Genomic DNA, 22,423 nt, shown 5'->3' on the forward strand with positions numbered 1-22,423 from the left:
ATGAGCACCAACTCCGTTACGACTGAAACCTGACCTTCAATGTCAGAATCAATACCTCCTGTTTTTTGACAGGCCCTGTGAAGAGTATGATTGAGGAGGATTTGATGATCCTTATGGCTACCATAACTCCTTAGAAGAGCCCAAGGACAACTGGTATAAGGAACTGGTGAGTGTCAGTGGTCAGGACACCTCCACAGACACTAGCCTAGTCTCTCCTCTTAGGGTGGCTACTGAGGAAGGGGCATTCTTTGCCATGGTGGTGAGGAGGATAACTGAGCTCCCGGTACTTTACATTGACCTCTGTGACAGTCGAGAAGAACGTCTTGATGATGGTGCTTCAGGAGGGAGCCGCCCCCCACAGAACCTCTCCTCTCTTTTAATGAAGCCTCTATGGATGTTCTGCTCATGGCATGCCCCAAGCCTCTCTGGGCTCCTGTTTACTGGACCACTGACCACCGCCATCACACTGTTCCTGGGAACCTAGCTTTCCTCACGCGCCACCCCACCACAGAGAGTCTGGGTATCTAGGTCCAAGCTCCTCCAAAGTCCAGCTTAGTGAGTTCCCTACCACACCATGAGATAGAGAATCTAAGCAGCTGGATACCTTTGGCAAGAGGGTGTGCTTGTCTGCCAGCCTTGTGCTGTAATTGGTGAAAAATGCATACCTCTTGGGCCAATACATCAACACAGATTGAAATTATGTTGCACAGTGTTGCCCATGTTCTTGGTGGAGGACCAAGCCATACTGACTTAGGCTAGTGCTGATGGTAGGGATGCAGCAAGGTTCACCATTGGCTCCTGACTGGATACGACTGACTCACTAGGCAAAGCGATTGCATCATCAGTGGCACGCCTGGCTGAAATCTACTGGCTTTTTGGGTAGATGTCTAGTTATCCCTTCAATGGCATCCACCTCTTTGGCTATAAGGCAGATTTGGCACTTAAGCACTTTAAGAACATCTGGATTACTGCCCGGTTGATGGGTCTCTCATGGCCCCACACCAACTACATTCTGATTTTCGCCACTTTTGTGGATACAATAGTGGCTACCAGCCATGTCCATTCCAACCTAGCCACCAAGCGCAAGGGCACCCTAGCTCTTTTGTGACCACCAACTCGGTTCCCACAAGCCTTATGGGACACATAGTAAGAGGTCTACCCAGACTGACACCCCCCATCTGACAGCAAAAGCCTCAAAACCCCTTTAGTTGTCCCTCTTACCATCATAGGCAACCAGTCGGAGGTAGTATCTGACATCACCTGTCCTGCTTACAGTCCATAACATTGGACAAGTGCAGGTTCTTTTGGCCAAATGAGCTAATGAGAGGGTTCCAGCATCAGAAGCAAGTCATGGTTGCTCTTATCACTATTTCCTCCGCCCCCCCTATTTTAGACACCCACCCTCTCAAAACTTTTTCCTGAAGAAGGAGAAATTCAAAATGCTCACGTTGGCTCAGGTTCTGTCTGCCATGGAACATGGAGACTGGATGGTAGCGCTTGGCATGCAGGGCGCCAACTTCCACATCCCGTCCTGCCTTCCCACAAGAGTTACATGCTACTCATGGTGAGTCAAAAGCATTTTTATTGTATTTATTTGTTAGAGATTTATTAAGCGCACAATTACGCGTGGGTGTCTCAGCGCTGTGGATAGTGCTAGCAGAAGGAAGGGTGAACTATTGATTGAAGAGCCAAGTTTTTACCTGCTTCCGGAATGTAAATAGGGATGTGTTTGGGGTTGAAGGCTATTCCAGAGCTTGATGGTAGTAACTGTAAAAGACCTGTCACCCCATGAGACTTTTTTGTTCTAGGGACCTTCAAAAGACTTGCTGTGGATGAACGTAGAAATCGTGCCGGAATGTAGGGACATGGTGATTGTTTTAGAAATGCAAGTCCAGCGGCATGAATTGATTTAACCCCTTCTGTGCGGCGCCGATTCCCCCCGGTGCTGGGTTCTAATAGAACCGGGCGTGGTCATGACGGAACGGTTCCGTCATAAGCACAGCTCGACGATGCTCATGACGGAACCGTTCCGTCATGAGCATGGAAGGGGTTAAAAGCAATTCATAAAGCTTTGAATGTTGCTCTGTTTCTTACGGGTAACCAGTGGAGCTGTCTGATGGCTTTAAAAATGGGTTTAAATTTGGGGGTCCCTGTAAGCAGTCTAGCGGCTGCGTTTTGCACCAGTTGCAACTTATTCAGGACTCTTTCCTGAGCATTGATAAAAAGCCTGTTGCAATAGTCAATAAATGACATAACTATTGTGCTGACGAGAGTCTTGGCAGCATCAATGGGAAGATAGGGGAGAAGGTTCTTAATCATTCTTATAAAGAAAAATTACGAAGAAACCACCGCATTTGCATGGTGCATGAATGACAGTTTACTGTCAAAAATGACCCCCAGGTTTCTTACCTTAGCAACTGGAGAGGGAGGTGATCCGAGATCTACTGGCCACCATGTAGGGGACCAGACAGGAAGAAGGTTACCAAAAATCATCACTTCCGTCTCATCGGAGTTTAATTTAAGGCAGTTTTCCGTCATCCACGCACTTATTGCAAGCATTCCTAGTTGAAAATTGTTGGCCATTTTCTCTCCGTTGTTGTTAACAGCCAACACCAGTTGAGTGTCATCTGCGTAAGATGTTAGGGCCAGGTAATGGGATTTAATGACCCTCACCAAGTCAGACACATAGATGTTGAATAGCGTCGGACTTAACTAAAAAGGCTGACCATCCCATTGCTTCCTAAAACAATTAATTATTTTGCACAGTAACACCTGGGCACAGGAGACCATCTAACAAAGAAGATTTATACAACTACAGTATTAAAACAATGCTGTGTGCTTGCTCCAAAACTCTTTACCTTTTTATGGCAGAGCTCTCAGTCTTTCTCAATGAAAGCAACTCGCATGCCCCTAAGCTAGGAGACCTTCAGCTATCCAATCTACTGTACGCAGATGACCTGGTGCTTATTAGCCGGACTCCCGCAGGCCTACAACGCATGCTCAATATTACATCTCGATATTCCTAAGCCAACAGACTCAGCATTAATCAAGGAATAAGAAAAGTCATGAGTGTAAACAACCAGAAAATAAAAACAAAGCACAAATTGTTCCTGGTAAAACGTTAGCTGGAAGTCGTACAAGACTACAAATACCTGGGAGTTATCATTGATAACAAAGGCAACTACATAGCTCAAAAAAAAAGAGAGGAATGACAGCAGTGTCACTTAGGAACCTAAAAAATAAGATCTTGGGACAATGTTTCCTCCCTCTAACCATGGTGATACAGACAAAACTAATACCATCTATCACCTACAAAAGCAAAGCCATGAGAGGGAGAGCTGCTGAAACACTGAATGGCACCATAGCAAAAGCTTTGCGAATGATCTACAGGCTACCAGGAAATACATAACCCGCACATATGAGGCTAGAATTCGGGTTACAAAGACAAGAGCTATCTCGCAAAGGAGCATTTATTAAAAACTAGTATACAATCAAAAGAGGGCAGCCCGATTCGCTAAGCGCCTACCTGTGGAAAGAACTACAAGCCACAGAGACCTGCCCAGCCAGACACTATTTGGACACTGCAGTTGATCAGCTGGGGATACAGCACCTCTAGGAATAATCAGGGACCTATGTGAGTTTCAAAAAAATAGTAAACAACATTGTTAAAAAATAATCCATCATACAAGACAAAGCCATCCTGTCAGAACGTGCACATGGCTGGCTTACCATACAGACTTACAATAACTACCACTTCAAGCATACCTCCACACCAGCCTCTCTAAAATCACCAAAGAGAAGTTTCTGAGATTCCCTCTAGGCTATTATCATCTGCATACCACCTTCCTTCCGCAGCCAGCAACCTGTCGACTCTGTAGGTAAGGAGAAGAGGACATAGTGCACCTAATCAACATATGTAGGGAATTAACACATGAGCGCCGGTCCTTCCTCAGACCACTCTTCAATAAGAAACATAAACGGACCTGTAGGCAAGCGTTGCTAACACGCTTCTCCGGTGAGGACACCCAACTAAGCTGTCGCCTGGTAAAATTCTTAACCGCTGCTGAACTCACTATCAAGAAACAACCTGATTGCTTGGGAGGTGGCACTGCAACTGGGCTGAATCCGGTCCCCTGACCCACCTTACGCAAGACTCTGACTGTATATCCAATATATAGAGAACTCTAGCATAGTCAAGCCCTGGCACACGTTGAACTTAAATGGATCATCCAACTTTGAACGGTCGAGGGAGCAGCACACCAGCGCCACAACAACTCTCCAAAGCAACAATCGGGCAGGGGGCCTCAGGTTGTGGAACGCTAACACTGAATATTCAAAATTAGCCGTTAATAGAAACCTTTCCTATTTTGCACAATTAGTTCCTACTATCTTTCAATGGTTTTAAATGTAAGCATTTTATCTTGGTGCAAAGGTCTTAATTAACCATGTAGATAGCCGGCTGTACCCTTAGATTTAAAAGTCGAACACAGTAGTGGGTTAACTTTTGCTGCCCTGCACTGAGCCAAAAAAGTCGCTGTTGTTCTTCTGCACACTCTGGCACCTGCCTCTTACTCTTCCTCTAACCTGCTGCTAAGATTCTGACTAAGGAAGATAACTTATTTTCTGCATTGCTGCTAAACCTCTGTTTACCAAAGTCATTAATCTGGACTTTGGCCCACTAAGGTTTTGGGGGTCTCACTGTAATGTTATTTTATTGTGTTTTTAACGGTGGCTAACAGCCTTTTGAATTGTTGTCCTGGAAAATGGCATGAGATGCACATTTGTAAAGCTTTTAATTAACTGTACAATAAACACTTACTTACTTACCCCGGGTCTTAGTAAGGGGCCGGCCACTGGAAACAGGTACATTTTGGGCCAGTTGACCCATAGGCCCGAAAGTGTCCCAAAAGCAACTAATAGCCCAAAAGCAGTACCTGCCCCTCACAGCGTCACCCAGGTAGATCAGTAGATCATCCGCATGCAAGGAGATGACATGGTCCTACCACTCAACATCAGACCTAGGCCCTCCCCACCCTGCTGAAAGAGCGCATCCAGTGGCTTTATCGCCAACGCGAATGAGAGCAGAGATAGAGGGCATCCCTGGTGGGTGCCCTGTGTTATCACATACTGCAGGGAGATAGTCTTGCCTGTCCTAACCCCGCTGTAGGGTGGGTGTATAGCAGTCTTACCGACTTCACCCATCCCACCCCCAACCTCAGTCTTAGCAGGACCTCAAGTAGGTAGTCCCAGCTCAGAATATCAAACGCCTTTTCCAGGTTAACTGATAGAAAGGCAGCCTGTGGGAGAGACCTGGCCCCCAAATGATAAGATACTGAATACAGTCTGTGCAGATTATACGAGGTGGTATGGAAGGGGATGAACATGTGCGTGAGCAGTCTTGAGCGCTAGAATTTTACTTAATATCTTAAGTGTTGAGCATGGACAGGGGTCTGAAATCTTTCACCCCAAGGTCCGGGCGAAATGGTTTTTTTTGGGGGGGGGGGGGGGGGGGGGGCGGGATCTGTTAAGTGTCCTAGTCGTAGAGCCTCGGCGTACAGTCACCAGGTCTGGGCATACCCATCCCACTCATGGTGACAAATGCAAAAAGAACAATTGATTTACAGAATGCAGAACAATGTCATACATTCACCCCAGTACAGAGATCTGGGCCTAAATCAATTTTTTGGCAGTTCGGGCTGGGCAGTTCCCATGAGGCACAGGGTCAAGACTGATTTGCATCTGGCCAGGTCTAAACTGGGTTAGCATGGTGAGCAAAAGAATGATGAATTTACCCAGACCTCTTGACTTGGGGTGAATGTTTTGATTTGTTCTGCATTCCGTCCTTTAATTGTGTTTCTTTTGCTTTCTTGCCCTAAGTGCACCTGGTATGCCCAGACGAGGGTCCCGGTCTCACTGTGCCACTGGTTTTAAGCTATCCTGGCTGATGAGGGGTGAAACCCGAAACCGGTCCTAGGATACTTGTTTCCGGTCCAGGGAGGACCTGGCTTGGCAGTTCGGGCTGGACTGTTCCCAAGAGTCACAGGCTCAAGACTGATTTGCATGTCGCCAGTTCTAAACTGGGGTGGCATGGTGAGCAAAAGAATGATGGATTTAACCCATATCTCTTGACAGGGGGTGAATGTTTTGATTTGTTCTGCATTCCGTCCATCAATTGTGTGTCTTTGCTTTCTTGCCCTAAGTGCGCCCGGTATGCCCAGACGTGGGACTCGGGCTCACTGTGCCACTGGATTCAGGCTATCCTGGCTAATGAGGGGTGAAACCCCGAAACCGGTCCTAGGATGCTTCTTTTCGGTCCAGGGAGGACCTGGCTTGGCAGTTCGGGCTGGACTGTTCCAATGAGGCACACGGTCAAGACTGATTTGCATATGGCCAGGTCTAAATTGGGGTGGCAGGGTGAGCAAAAGAATAATGGATTTAAACCAGATCTATTGCATGGGGGGTGAATGTTTTGATTTGTTCTGCATTCCATCTATCAATTGTGTGTCTTTTTCCATCCAGTCCAAGGCTTCCTTGGGGTCGTCACAAAAGTGAGGCTTACCGTCCAGGGCTATGGGGAGCCGGCAGGGAACATGAGGGTGTACTGGAGGCCTTCTTCCCTTCGTGCTTTCTTCACCTCCACTAACAAGGCGCATTTCCATTGGACATCCAGGGTGTAATCCACTAACATTGAGACCTTATTATTATTCACCACAAGGGGGCCATCCGCTCGAGCTTTTTGCAACAGGATGTCTCTTTCCCTATAATGTAGCAGCCTGGCCACCACTGGTTGTGGGTGACGCCCCGGTGCGCTATCTCAAGGGTGTAAAATGGTGCTGAGCCACAGTTCCAGGTAGGCCTCCATATTGCCATTCTCGATCCCTTCCGGCAGACCAAGGATCCGTATGTTTCCTCTGCTACCTCCTTCTCCATCCTCCGCCCTAGGTTCCAAGGTCCGGATCCTGTCTGTGAGTTCTGCTACCTGCTGTGTGAGAGTTTGTTGCGCTGGGGACAACTCTTCGAGTCCCGATTCCACCACCTTTCATTGCGCTGTTGGTGTTCTGCACGGAGGAGCCCCGGCCCACAGACACAGTACTGATGTCTTGGTGCAGCGATGACTTAGTATCAGAGATAGCCTCTAATATCTTAGATAGTTATATAATCCAATATCCCGGCACTCAGTTTTAACAATTTAGGTCCTTATTTATTAAAGAATAAGACTTATTCTGTACGTAGATCCTAAACATTCATCCACAAGTAACACATTTTGGTTCTTATAAGTAAGAGTATTTTATTAACACACATTAGTGAGCACAGTCAGAATAATTTATAAATCAGACAAACATAATACAAATTTCACTGATGAAAGACTGGCAAGGAGAGGATAGTAAACGGAGCATATGGGACAATTGGTATTTATATGTCCTCCTCTTCCTGATCCACAAGAAACAACAGCCGACACGTGTTTCGTCACGTCATGTGACTTCCTCAATGCTTCTGAATATTTATAGGACGAGGTTAGGTGTCTGAATCTATATTCTTCTTGTTGATTCCCAAGATTTAAGAATTCGTTTAACGGATGACTTTCTCCAAAAGTTTTTAATGCTCCTATTTACTGTAGTTCATAATTCCGACCCTAAATCTACGTGTTATTTGTCTCAAGGACACGAACCCAAAGTGACGCAAAAGTTATGTCAGTATATTTATCAAAGTGCGTCAAAAGACCACCGTAAAGTATGGGAAACTTGAATCAAATTTTGCATATTAATTATCCCTCTGAATTTGTTATCCCTTGAAACACTCTAATATTTATTCAGTTTTCCTTAGTTTCTCTTATCTTGGGTACATAGGATGACGTCTTCGAACTCGTTGTTTAAGTCATGGACGTGTTTATTCATTAAAGACCGATTGATGTTAAGAACATTTTCGATTGTAGAGCGTGGGTAGTGGGCTCTGATACGCGGCTTAAGTAAACGATTCGTCCTCTCTGCAAAGGCTACCAGGTCCGCGGACCTGGTAGCCTTTGCAGATTGCAGAGAGCTCTACAATCGAAAATGTTCTTAACATCAATCGGTCTTTAATGAATAAACACGTCCATGACTTGAACAACGAGTTCGAGGACGTCATCCTATGTACCCAAGAAAAGAGAAACTGGCTTATCTCAGAGGCAGTGTGTTAAGCATTTGTGAATATACACAGTAATACAGTGGTTGCACTACAAATGGACACAACACAGGTTTTATAAAAAAAAGTATTCTTTATATAGACTTAAACACAAGACCACAAACAACAAAAATCCACAATACTACACTTAAGATTGCTTTAAAGATGATTCAAGTTACTTAGTTCAAGTTGATGATAAATGCAACAAAGTTCTCAACAAAGTACCTGGATGCGTGAAGCAAAGTAAACAAAAGGCTCGCAAAAGGGGAGATGCGTTGTTTCCGTGATCCGAGGGAGATGATGCGTCGTGCCTCAATGCTTGCGCAGAGTAGGGGATGCGTCGTGCTTCTTACCGATGCGGAGATGATGCATAGATTCTCGTTCTGCGGGCCCGTTGCGGTGCGCAAGATGGCGCCTTGATGCGATGCGATGATCCAGTTGCGATGTGAGAAGATGGCGCCCTGGATGCGGCGATGCGATGATGCCCTGGTAGCCTTGCGATGACTCTGTACTTTGGAGCCGCGACAGGCCCTGCGACGCGCTCTCCGGTGATGCGAATACGGCTCTCTCGATGCGTCACGCTTCTCCGGCGATGCAACAGCAGACAGCTTCGATGGACACACGCTTCCATGGAGATGTGACGAAAGCTCGCTTCTCCGGCGTTGAGACGATTTCAACTGCGACGGCGACACGCTTCTTCTCGATTGCTTCGCGCTTTCAGCTCCCAGAGGCACGCAAGTGACTGGAGTCTTTTGGCCCTGAGACTTCAGCAGGAGGCAAGCACAGTTCAAGCCCTTGGAGAATATTCTGTAGATTATTGAAAGCCCTTAATAGTTCCTTCTCCTTTCCCTTGGCAATGAAGCAACCACTGCAGGCCAACCCAGCAAACAGCACACTGGCAGAGGGGCAGTCCAAACTCCTGCTTCTTCCTTGGTTCTTCTCCTTGGCAGAAAGGTTTCTTGTTCCAGAAGTGATCTAAAGTCTGTGGGACTAGGTCACAATATTTATACCCCAAAATCCTTTGTTCTCTGAAGGCAGAGAGGCCTCTGCCTAGTTCAAACCAGTTCCTGAGCACTGTGTTTACATGACTCTTCTCTTCCTTTCACTGTGCAGGGCAGAAACATCAGACGCCCCACAGGAGGTGGAGCCAGCACAGGGGAGGGAAAATACAGCTCTGGAGCACTCTGTTGACATGATTCCCCTTCTCCTTTCACAGTGCAGGGCAGAGACATCGGACAAGCCACAGGAGGTGGAGCCAGCATTGTGGAGGGAAGGCCCAGCCCTATTTAGTTCCCAGATGCACTCTCCTCCTCCAATCTGGATGTACATCTCCCTATTCACCTTTAGGCTGTCCCAGACTGTCTCCTGGAATTTCCCCAGCCCTGTCACACACAAACCCAGACAAGGAATACACAAGTCATCAGAGGCGGGCTCAAATGGTTAGGCAAGCAAATACCTGCTTTCTAAAAGTGGTATTTGCAAACACAGAATATTAAAATAAACTTTACTAAAAGATGTATTTTATTATTCAGTTCAGGCATACTAAACTCGAATTTCTACCATGTTCCCTGAGTCAGTTAGGAGTGTAGGGATGTAACAATCTTCACTGCCCATTCTGGCCTATGAGAACAGGGAGCCTTCAATAGTGAAAAAACAAAAATGGCTGTAATTCACTATTAGAAAATGCTACACACATCAGAGCATGTTCTACCTTATGCTTACAATGCACCCTGCCCTTGGGCCTACCATAGGGGTGTCTAATATGAACCAAAGGGAAGTTTTAGGGACTGGCAAGTGGATGCACTTGGCCAAGTCGACATGGTAGTCACAGTCTACACACAGGCCTTGCAATGACAGGCCTGAGACACACTTTACAAGCTGCTTCTGTGGGTGGCACAACCAGGGCTGCAAGCCCACCAGCAGCATTTGACCTACAAGCCCTGGGCACACAGGGTGCACTGTACTAGGGGCTGACACTAAATCAAATAAGCCAATCAATGAGTAACTAATTAGTACATCAATTTAACATAGGGAGCACTTACACTGTGGCACTGATTAGCAGTGGCACAGGGCCCAAAACATACAACCAGCAAAAACATATGAAAACAGGAGGCAATCCGTCAAAAAGGGAAGGGAGACTCATGCCAATGATGTCAGGTCTAACAGGGGTCACTCCCCAAATGCAGAGGATGTGGTGAGGATGCTGTACTTGGCAGGAAGAGATGCTGGAGATTCTTGTAACCCGAAGATCTCTGGAGTGCAGAGCCAACAAGCTTTGGCAATGGCAAGTCGACGCAGTGCACAGTGGTTTGGTTCCAGGGCTTCCGACGAGGGATACTGGCCTCAAATTGCGCTATGTATGCTTATGTTCATTTGCACTTCCACACTCCTACGGTCGAGTCCCTCTGCCAGCTTGGTACTAGATATCAGCAAATTTATACATTGATTTTAACATAGTGTATATTTTGGATTACACAGCACTGCTTATTGAGGCCTTATGGATGCATCTACCATACGTGGATTTCTCTTTGGAGTATCATGAATTGTTGAGTCTGGCAATTCTCGCTATATTTCCACCTGAGGTCTGTAAACATAATGCCCAAGTTACGCTTTGGTAAGTGTTCATTATGTATGCTTTTTTGCATATAACTCATGCAATCCAGCTTAGATTTCTGTTGTCCTGATGATAATACTGTATTGATTATGGATCAAAACGTTGTCAACCGTAAAACGCTCTGACCCTATAAATGTGTATATTTGTTTTTTTGGTGTAGCATTGTTCTGTTCTACGAATAAGTGATCCCTGTTGTGTACAGTATTGATTGTCACTTAATGTTCCTTGCCTATTTTCTCAGTGGTTTTAACACTTGTTGAGGGTTACCCTGGCAATAATTTATTGTTACATTTTGGAATAAAAAGATGGTTATATGTCCTTTGCTTCTTACCTGATTACTTAGGGACCCTTATTCCTTAAAATGCGGATTACCCTTGATCCTGTTGATAATTGGATTGCCACTGTGTTTACTTATATTATATGTTCTTTTGCGCATAATTTGATGGTTATAGCAATGATTATAATAAATGAAATATTTGTTTCACATAGGACCACTGTTATTATCATGGCTATATAAGGAATGATAGCGACTCTGAAGCCACCATTAGCCTATGCAATGGTATAAGGTAAGATCTTAAACTGTGTGCTGCATGCAACTTACAATCTGATTAATGCACATAAGTGATTGTTATTACTTTATTAGGGGTCACTTGTACAGTGCTGCATAACATGACTATAAATGAGTCATTAGTTGTGTATCCTGCACAAGTAATGGGTCTACATTGATTCTTCAGTGGAAACCAAACACCCCATGATAGCCCTTGACTCTCACAGGGTAGCGAAGCGGAGCAGTCTAAGGTCTACTCAAGTGAGGTGTGTTGGGCTATTAGTCAGCAATCACAGATGTACAATAATAACACTCAATAAATGATTGTCCAGTTGGTGCTTTTTCTTTTGAAAAAGGAAAAAAGTAATTTTTTTACAGACACTACTTAATACTATGCAGTAATTTGCAAATATACACAAGCAGATGGAAATACTTTCGGATGACCTTGCATAATCATTTTCATGACTCCCTACAAGGAGGGAGGGGGGGTCACTGAAACAATATCGATGGCAAAAATATAGAACTACAAAAATATCGAGTAAAAAATATAGAATGCAAAAATATCGACTTCCTATCTCCAAACAGGTAAGTACAAAAATATTGAATCGAAAATATCGTTGTAAATGCACAAGCCTGGTAGACCCCAAACGAATTGTACCTCCTATCGTCCAATTTCGCTCATCAACGCGTAACCCAAAACACTAGCCAAACTGCTGGCGCTCCGCCTTACTCCTCATTTATCATCGTTGGTGCACCCAGACCAATCTGGCTTTATGCCACATCGGAGCACTGCCCTTAACCTTCGACGGCTACAGGCAGTTTTGGCGCGTGCACCGCACCTTAAAGAACCAGCTGTAATCCTTTCACTTGACGCTACTATGGCGTTTGATACAGTCGAAGGGAAAGCGTTGGTTAGCTTAGGGGTAAAAATTACGATTCCCAATCAAGAGAGTGCAACAGTAGGGAAAGCGTTTGATAGCGTAGGCATAACATTTACTATTCCCTCTCCAGAGAGTGCCACAGTAGGGAAAGCATTGGATACCGGGAAGGTAAAAATTACTATTCCCACTCCAGAGAGTGCAACAGTAGGGAAAGCGTTGGATAGCGTAGAGATAAAAATTACTATTCCCACTCCAGAGAGTGCAAAAATAGGGAAAGCGTAGGATAGCAGGAGGGTAAAAACTAGTATTCCCACTCCAGTGAGTGCAACAGTAGGGAAAGTAAATACTTCATATATAAATAAAAATAAAATAAATATTAATACCAATTACAAATTAATTAAAATAATTAACACTTTTATGTAATATATTAATTAATCAATTAAAAATACAAATTAATTATTAAAAATAATTACCTACTAATACAAATTATTTACCAATTAACAATAAATTAATTAACAATTAAAAAAGATTTAAAAATTAGATAAAAAAAGATTTAAAAAATGGAATTCCTTACAAATAAAATACTTCCCACCCTATTCCCCTATAAATCCACAACTCGCTACAGAAAATAAATTACTAAAATTAACATATTTATCAATTAATCAATTAATTAAAATTAATTACCAATTATATTTTAATTAATTGCCGATTAATAATTAATTAACAATAATTCAAAATAAATACCAATAAATAAATTAACATATTTAATTATTTATAATTAAATTACTTCCCACCCTATTCCCCTATAAACCCACAACCCAATACAGAAAATAAATTACTACAATTAACATATTTATCAATTAATCAATTAATTAAAATAATACCAATTACATTTTAATTAATTGCCAATTAATAATTAACTAACAGATAATTCAAAATAAATACCAATAAATAAATTAACATATTTAAATAATTATAATTAAATTACTTCCCACCCTATTCCCCTATAAACCCACAACCCGCTACAGAATTATATTACGCAAAAATGAAATACCATAACATTTTTTAATTAATATAAATAATAAAATAAATATACACTTTTCAAACATATACTAACATAAAAAACACTTTAAAAATTGATATTAACTTACTTACCTCAAATTTGATATTTTTGTAGTCTATATTCTGTCCATTCTATATTTTTGTAGTCTATATTCTGTCCATTCTATATTTCATTTTTGTTGCCTATATTCTGTCCATTCTATATTTTTGTTGTCTATATTCTGTCCATTCGATATTATATCCATTCTATATTTTTGATTCAATATTAATGCTATCCTATTCAATATTTTTGTAGTCTATATTCTGTCCAGTCAATATTGTGTCCATTCTATAAGGCCAGGATTACAACTCACTATAATAAGTAGAATAGTTTACTACATGGGCTCCCACGGCAGGGGTAATCTTCACGCCGCGCTTAGCCTGAGAAAAACATCAGAGCAAGCGCGTTAGTCACCTGCCCCAACCGCACTTAGAAGTCCCATAATCACCCAAGGTATTACGATGTCACTTACCTTAAAGACGGCGACTCCCCACAGGCTACCTACTTCATAGCACATCCACGACCTGGAATACACAGAACGGCGGCGAAATGCGGAAGTAAATTGCATCTTGCCGCGGTCACGTGTGAGGCCGTTGGAACGACGTCTTGACGTCATAGGTGCTTAAAGTGAAAGGAGCCTCATTTCTCGAGTGCCGATAAGTTTTAATTACCAAACTATTCGATAAGGACACAGAGTCTTGCCTATATTGTCAGCTTTAGTAAATAAAAGTTTACAAGAAGGCGCTGTTATTCGCACTTCATCGGAGGCATGGTATTTGCGGATGCCCCTGGGCGGGTCAAACCAAAAGCCTTCTCCAGTGTGAAAAACTTTGGTATAAAAAACTTTATTGACAACGTGCCATTGAGTATAAGGGCAGGAGGTGTCAACACTAAATTATCCTTAGAGAGATGTTCAATTTTATTTTTATTGCACAGTTACTTAAAACCATTTGCAATATGTCACACTTTAAAATATAAAGGATACCTCCATTCTTTCTATGGCTAAACATAAAACAGTGTAAAAATTAAACAGATCGTTAAGTCTATAAAAGTCTTATCACCGCTGTGTGACTTATTATTACTGATCGAAAGGTTTTATGTACAAATTATCTGATTCATCCGCTTTCTCCAATTTAGAGCAGACTTATCTCCCAATTCTGTCAAGGTCCATTGTTGCTGTGCAAGCGAGTGTAACTGTAACTGCTTTCTTTGTTGTTCGAACACCTTTATTATTATGTTTCTTATATAGCGCCTGAATCGACCCCCGAAGGGGTATCTCCTCGCTTGCCTTGGGAACCCGTCCTGGCTTTTCCCTATGAGATAGCCCCTACAGGGCATCCCCAAGGTGAAAGCCAGACATCCCGCCGCGGGGGGCCGTTGTGGAGATTAAGCAAGCTTAATGCCCAGAGTTGCAGAGTGTGAACCCATGATTAGGTCAGGCACCCAAGCGAGAATTATCGAGTCCATGGACATTTGAGCTCAAGACCCTGCCGCGTCGGGAATTGAACCTTGGTCCCGGGTCTGACCTCTGCTTCAGGGTCTGCCTGCTCTAACCAGTGAGCCACACTTCTCCACTTTTGCGTAACCATATAGGTTTTAATAACTTCGGCCGGGATTGTAAGAAGCCTGTGCAACAACACATCAGATGTTGCAGTGATTCTGTGTTCGAGGCATGTGGGCTGCTGAATTCATATCTGTGCATAGTCCGCCACCTAGTGTTGGGTCCGGATGATTGCACATTGTTGTCCTGGAAGAGTCTTCGAAGTATCACAAGATAGGTGGCTCCTCCCCTGGACTACAGTGCGCATGGGCATCGCCTCCATCCCCAGATTGTTTTTTTCCGCCATCGGGTTCGGATGTGTTTTCGGTTCTCTCTATCGGAACCGATAGTTGTTCTACTTTTACTCGAGACCAAAAGGTCTTTAGGCTGGGCGTCGGTATAGTTGCGTTCGGTTTTCTTACTGACTCTCAGCTCCGATCTCCTACTGCCCTTCCACGTGCTTTCGGCGCGGACGGGCCTACACTACACCCTTTGCTATGGAGCGGACTCCATTCAAGAAGTGTCCGCTGTGTCACTCTAAATATTCGCACCTCGATGTGCACCCCGTGTGCAATACATGCTTGTCACCGGATCACCGTGAAGACACCTGCATGGCGTGTTCAAAATTTAGAAGTAAGAAAACTTTGAGGATTCGCCGGGCTAATCGGCTCCAGGCTCAATTGTCGGCTGCGGCACCCCCACCTGATGACATCTTCCAGGAATCTGTCGAGGAATAAGACGACGTACAAGGGTCGGACTCTGGCCCCGCGTCCGAGGAAGAAACCTACGACGCGGATGAGGATGCCTACGACGAAGTCTCCGGCGAGGTAGGGGACGACGAACTGGCTTGTGCCACGATGGGAGATAGCTCAGAGGAAGAGCATCCCCAACCAGACTCCGGGGTTACTCCCCGTCATACGGCCCAGGTCGAGGGATCGCCTTCGGGCCTTACCCAAGATCTAACTATGAGTCCTACGTCCCCGCCTCCGGGCCCGGTCACGGACATTTCTAACAAAAAACCGAAAGTGAAGCCAACTGGTCTCGCACCCTCGGATGCGAAACCGAAACCGAAAGTGGCGTTGGTGAAGAAGGTTCTGGAGGCGTCAACTTCCACGAAACCCAAAATGGCCGACTTGAAGAGCCACGCCAAAATGGCCGACCAGAAGAGCCGCGCCAAAATGGCCGACCCGAAGCCCTCTGGGTCGGCGCCGAAGGTGAAGGCATCCGACGCGGCTGCGTCGGCACCGAAAGGGGTCGCGGACCCGAAGACGGCTTCGAAGAAGCGTCACGCCGACGGTGCGCCGGGCCATGGGGCGTCGGCACCGAAGAAGAGGCCTACCGGCGACCGGGCTCTCGGAGACGAAGAGTCGCTCGAGACGGTTCAGCCCTCAGCATCCCTTACAAAGAAGGTGGGAGAATCCTTAAAGCGGATCCAACAGTCCACTGTGGTTCCCAGCCAGGACACTGCCTAGGCCCACGCCGAAGCCTGCCAAGGAACAAACGCCCATTCGTTTTACCCTTCCTCCCAAGTCGGCGCCGAAGGCCTTCGCGCCTAAGCAGAGCGGACACTCTCAGGAAGTATTGACGCCGAAGGCTGCCTTGGTGGTGTCGAAGCTTCGGCTCCAGCCGCTTGCGGTGGAGGAACGTCGTGAGGTGATCATCGACGCCAACACCGGAAAATTGTCGCTCCTCAAACGAAAAATTACATCGGAGCCGGCATTGGAACCTTTTAGGATTCCACTCAAGAACAAAAGATACTCTGCGGACTCTTCGGCTCTGATGGAACCTCTGTCTCCACAAGCCCTGGAACACTCGCCGGCCCATTCCCCCGTGCCTGATGTGGACGAGGAAGAGGCCGAGTACACCTATCCTGCGTACTCGGATCCGGAGGAGGAGCAGGTGCCCTGGACAGCAGGAGGCGACACAGACGACCCGCAGTCGGGGCAGGACACTCAACTTTTCGCCGCAAAGACGTCCCCGACAGAGGACTCGGCGGCATTCAACGCATTAATAGAGAGAGCTGCAGCGAACCATGACGTCGAACTGCACTCAGACCCCGTGGATGCAGACTTCTTGGTCGACACCTTCTCGGTAGCCGAAAAACAAGTCAAGACACTACCGATGCTGAAAGGGGTGCTGAAGCATGCACAGGAGGTGTTCAAGGAACCCACCCGGGCGCGGGTGGTCAATCCCCGCATCGATAGGAAATATAAAGCGGCGCCCACGGATCCCACGTATATTAAGGGACACTTGCCATTGGACTCCCTGGTGGTTTTCCAACGCTCGAAAGAGGGCGAATTCGCAGACTACTGGTGACGCTCCTCCCCCGGACAAAGAGTCCAAGATCTTTGAGGCATCAGGCAAACGCATTGCTGCACAGGCAGCGAACATCTGGAGGATCTCTAACACTCAAGCCCTGCTTGCACGTTATGATAGGGCCCATTACGACACATTAGAGGCCATCCTGCAACACTTGCCTGACCAATACAAGGAGGCGGGGGAGATGCTCATTCAGGAGGGTAAACTCATTACAAATGCATCCATCAAGTGTGCCCTAGATGTAGCAGACACTGCCTCCAGGGCTATCAATACAAGTGTGTTACTTAGACGCCATGCCTGGCTTCGCATTTCGGGGTTCAAACCCGATATACAAACCACGATATTGGGTCAAACAGTGAATCCAGACCATCTGTTCGGACCTGAGGTGGATGCCTCCCTAGAAAAGATGAAAAAAGATACCGAAACTGCCAAGTCTATGGGGGCTTTACAAAGTCAGCAGTTTCGGGGTGGTTCCTTTCGCCGCTCCAATTCAAGAGGCACCTCAAGAGGCCAGGCATCCCAGTCCACGCAATACTACAAGGGTAACACCCAGTCCTCGTATAACAACAACAAGGGCAGGGGTGGCTACAGAGGCAATAATATCAAAGGCAGGGGACGTGGAAACAATGCCTCCAGGTCCACCACCTCCAACAAGCAGTGACGTCTTGTCACTTCCCCCCGATCACACGACACCTGTCGGGGGGAGACTCCAGCAGTTCCTGCCGGCGTGGAGGTCCATCACCACGGACAGGTGGGTGAGGTCTCTTATCCAGTACGGGTACTGTCTAGAACTTACGTCCATTCCACCGGACATACCGCCAAGAAGCCGTGCTATGTCCGACGAGCACTTGACCTTGTTGCAGCAAGAAGTACTGGTCATGCTGCAAAAAGGGGCGATAGAGCTCGTTCCATTGCAAGAACGGGGAACGGGGGTTTACTCCCTGTATTTTCTGATCCCCAAAAAGGACGGATCACTCAGGCCGATCCTGGACCTCAGGCCCCTGAACTGGTACATCAACTCGGAGCACTTCCATATGCTCACATTGCAGCAGGTGCTTCCCCTGCTTCAACAGGGGGACTTCCTAGCAACGCTGGATCTGAAGGATGCCTATTTCCATATTCCCCTGCATCCTTCCCACAGAAAGTATCTCAGATTCACGATCTTAGACCAGCAATACCAGTTCAGAGTCCTGCCGTTCGGGGTCACCACGGCACCGAGAGTTTTTACCAAATGCCTAGCGACTGTGGCGGCGCATCTCCGTCGCCAGCACGTCCATGTCTTTCCATACCTAGACGACTGGCTTATTCAGGCAAAAACGGAACAGCAGTGCGTAGACCACGTGTCACGCACCATTCACCTCCTGCACGATCTGGGATTCTCTCTGAACTACCCAAAATCCCATCTCCAGCCCGCCCACGTGCGACAGTATCTGGGCGCGACAATCGACACTCTGGCAGCCACAGCGCAGCCGAGTTCAGTGAGAATCGCCAGTATCCAGGCGCTGATCCAAAGATTCAGACCCCAACACTCGCTTCCAGCGAAGGTGTTCATGCAGTTGATAGGCATGATGGCCTCCTGCATCTCCATTGTCCCGCACGCGAGACTACATATGCGTCCGCTTCAGGAGTGCCTGGCACGTCAGTGGACTCAGGCTCATGGGCAACTGACAGACCTAGTGTTGGTGAGCGGTCGGGCGTACAACTCTCTGCATTGGTGGAATCCACAAAACCTTTGCAAGGGCCGACCATTCCAAGAGCCTGTCCCACAGATCATCCTGACAACGGACGCCTCTCTCCAGGGATGGGGAGCGCATGTACTCCACTACACTGTGCAGGGACTATGGACACTTCAGCAAAGGAAGATGCACATCAATGTGTTGGAACTGATGGCAATCTTCATGGCCTTAAAGGCGTTCAAAGTACATCTGTGCAACAAGGTTGTGTTGATCCGGACGGACAACATGACGGCAATGTACTACATCCAGAAGCAGGGAGGTACACACTCTCCACAGCTGTCTCATCTGGCTCAGAGCATGTGGAAGTGGGCCATTCAGAGGAACATCTTCCTCATGGCGGAGCATCTCCCGGGCAAGGACAATCAAATGGCGGATCTGCTCAGCAGACACAGCCATCAGATGCACGAGTGGGAGATACATCCATCAGTACTCCAACCGTACTTCCAAAAGTGGGGTCATCCAGAGATAGACCTGTTCGCCACAAACGAGAACGCAAAATGCCAAAGCTTCGCCGCCAGATTCCCACACCCCCAATCACAGGGCAATGCGATGTGGATGAACTGGTCAGGCAGATTTGCGTAAGCTTTTCCCCCAGCACCTCTGATACCGCTAGTGGCACGCAAGCTCAGGCAACACTCGATGACGCTCATCCTGGTTGCTCCAACGTGGGCTCGCCAACCATGGTACACCACGTTTCTGGAACTCTCCGTGGTACCGCATCAAAGGCTTCATCTCACTCCCAGCCTTCTGACGCAGAGCCATGGCGACATTCAGCACCCAGATCCGCAACAGCTCAACCTGGCGATCTGGCTCCTGAAGTCCTAGAGTTTGGCTACCTCAATCTCCCTCCCGATTGCATGGACATCATTCAGGAGGCAAGAAAGCCCACTACTAGAGCTTGTTATGCGGCTAAATGGAAGAGGTTTGTCGTCTACTGCGTGGAGCACAGCATTGACCCGCTAGACGCTTCCATCCAAAACATCATATGTTACCTCTTTCACCTGTATCGTTGTAATCTAGCTTACTCTTCTATCCGCATTCACCTGTCGGCTATGGCAGCATACCTCCAGAATAGGCAGCACCTGTCACTCTTTAAGGTCCCTGCTATCAAGGCTTTTCTGGAAGGACTAAAAAGGGTCATTCCACCAAGGACTCCACCAGCTCCAGAATGGAACCTCAATGTGGTTCTTACATGGCTGATGGGGCCTCCCTTTGAGCCACTGCACTCTTGTGAGCTCCAGTTTTTAACTTGGAAGGTTGCGTTCTTAGTAGCAATCACATCGCTACGGAGGGTTAGCGAACTGCAGGCGCTCACCATCCAAGAACCTTTCTTCCAGGTACATGCTAACAGGGTGGTGCTCCGCACTAACCCTAAGTTCTTACCCAAAGTGGTCTCACAGTTTCACATAAACCAGACAATTGAATTGCCGGTGTTTTCCAAAACCCAGAGACGCTGGCGGAGCGCATGCTCCACACCCTCGATGTGAAGAGGGCCTTGATGTACTATGTAGACAGGACAAGGGATTTCCGCAAAACCAAACAACTTTTTGTTGCTTTTGCCACACAACACAAGGGAAATGCAATCTCCAAAGCAGGAATCGCTAGATGAATAGTAAAGTGCATTCAGATCTGCTACGCTAAAGCTAAGCGCACTCTCACTATCCCACCAAGGGCCCACTCCACTAGGAAGTTGGGGGCCTCTATGGCTTTCTTAGGTAACATTCCCTTAGAAGACATCTGTAGAGCAGCCACATGGTCTACCACTCATACTTTCACTAAGCACTACTGTGTAGACGTGCATTCAAAACAACAGGCAGCTGTTGGTCAGGCTGTTCTAAAAACACTTTTTCAGACTGCTGCAGCTGGCACGGGCGGCCGCCGCTAATGGAGGGACTGCTATGTATTCTATGCACAGATATGAATTCAGCAGCCCACATGCCTCGAACTGCAAATGCTACTTACCAGTATGCATCTGTTCTTGGCATGTAGGGCTGCTGACATTCATATCGCCCACCCTCCTCCCCGGCGCCTGTAGCAGCTGCAGTATGTATTCATATACACACATATGCTCATAGCATGGTCATCACTCACTTCTTCACTCCATCTCTGCCAATGGCTAAAAACAATCTGGGGATGGAGGCGATGCCCATGCGCACTGTAGTCCAGGGGAGGAGCCACCTATCTCGTGATACTTCGAAGACTCTTCCAGGACAACAATGTGCAATCATCCGGACCCAACACTAGGTGGCGGACTATGCACAGATATGAATGTCAGCAGCCCTACATGCCAAGAACAGATGCATACTGGTAAGTAGCATTTGCATTTAGAATCGCATATTCTACATTGAATTTTGTTTTCCAAGGTTTTCCAACCCGGATTTAGCTATTTTATTGGGAGTGATACCAGTCTAGCCCACTGGATGTTTTTTAGGGCCTTTCTCCCGAGTGCTTGGTTAAGATAGGGCTGAAGTTTATGTTCTTTGTAGGTTGCTATTATCCCCGTTTGACATCTTCCCTTTTCCACATTTGTTAGATCATTTTCTCTTGACAGTTGATAACAATGTTTGTTTATTTCCTTTTTTAAGATTGGATAAGTTATGCCTTCCTGGCTCCAATTTTGTATTGCCAGGCCCAAAACTTCTACTGCTTCCTGCAGGTAAGCCTGCCATGGATTAGGTGAGCCATCGTAAATGGGTTTTAGCCTGCTCTTCAAGCTCCCTTCCGGCACTCTAAGTACAGAAAAGTAGTATTTAGCATGCGCTCCTAGGCATTCTTTGCTCTGGTGCACTAGGCCGAATTCTAAGCGAATCCCGCTGTTACGTGTGTATTTCGGTATTTTAAAGACACGTTTATATGCACGGCAGTGTGCTTTATCCATCATTGTGCTCATTTTGCCTGGGAAAGCCTGATGGGCGTATCCCTCCACTGCTCTTATTTATGCTTGTAATACCTTTCTGATTGGAATGGTGGTGGGGCTCTGCATTTTCTCTTGTAATTTGCACAAAGCATAATTTGTTGATTCCACCTTGAATTTCATTTTATGTAAATGCATGCTAGCTTTTCCTGTATCGCTCAACCAACACCCAAGATAGTTGTAGAATTTTGAAACTGTTATTGCCTCCTTTCCCAATTGCCATTTTAGGACTGTTTTTCTTTTGCAATTCCCAAAGATCACAACTTTGGTCTTTCCCGCATTTATATTTAGTTCATTGTTTAAGTTGTAATCGTTTAGAGCATTAAGGGCCTTTTGGAAGCCTATTTTCGTATGGTCCATCACCACCAGATCATCCGCGTATTGTAGGTTTTGAATTTTACTGCACCCAATTTCTGAGGCTTCTAGGTGAGCGTTTTGTAGCGTCTTACCCAGGTCTGCGGTATATAAGTTAAAAAGGGTAGGGGCAAGTATGCATTCCTGTTTTAAGCCCCGATTTGTAAGGCACTTTTTTGTTGTGATGTTATTGACCTCCTTAGGGAGATGTAATTTAACAGTCATCCCAAAGAGGAAAAAACAGAAAAAAGCGCCT

At 46.2% G+C, this 22,423-nt stretch overlaps 1 protein-coding gene across 1 annotated transcript in view; it reads left to right on the plus strand.

The window, feature by feature from the left end:
* LOC147683099 (zinc metalloproteinase-disintegrin-like VLAIP-B) overlaps window positions 1–22,423 on the plus strand; it is a 4,305,256-nt gene that overhangs the window by 299,722 nt on the left and 3,983,111 nt on the right. The window contains exon 6 of the mRNA XM_086942498.1: window positions 11,264–11,340. Coding sequence (XP_086798624.1) covers window positions 11,264–11,340 — 77 coding nt within the window. The remainder of the gene's footprint in view (window positions 1–11,263; window positions 11,341–22,423) is intronic.

The sequence above is a fragment of the Lissotriton vulgaris genome, chromosome 11 (assembly GCF_964263255.1).
Source record: "Lissotriton vulgaris chromosome 11, aLisVul1.2, whole genome shotgun sequence".
Taxonomy (NCBI): Eukaryota; Metazoa; Chordata; class Amphibia; order Caudata; family Salamandridae; genus Lissotriton; species Lissotriton vulgaris.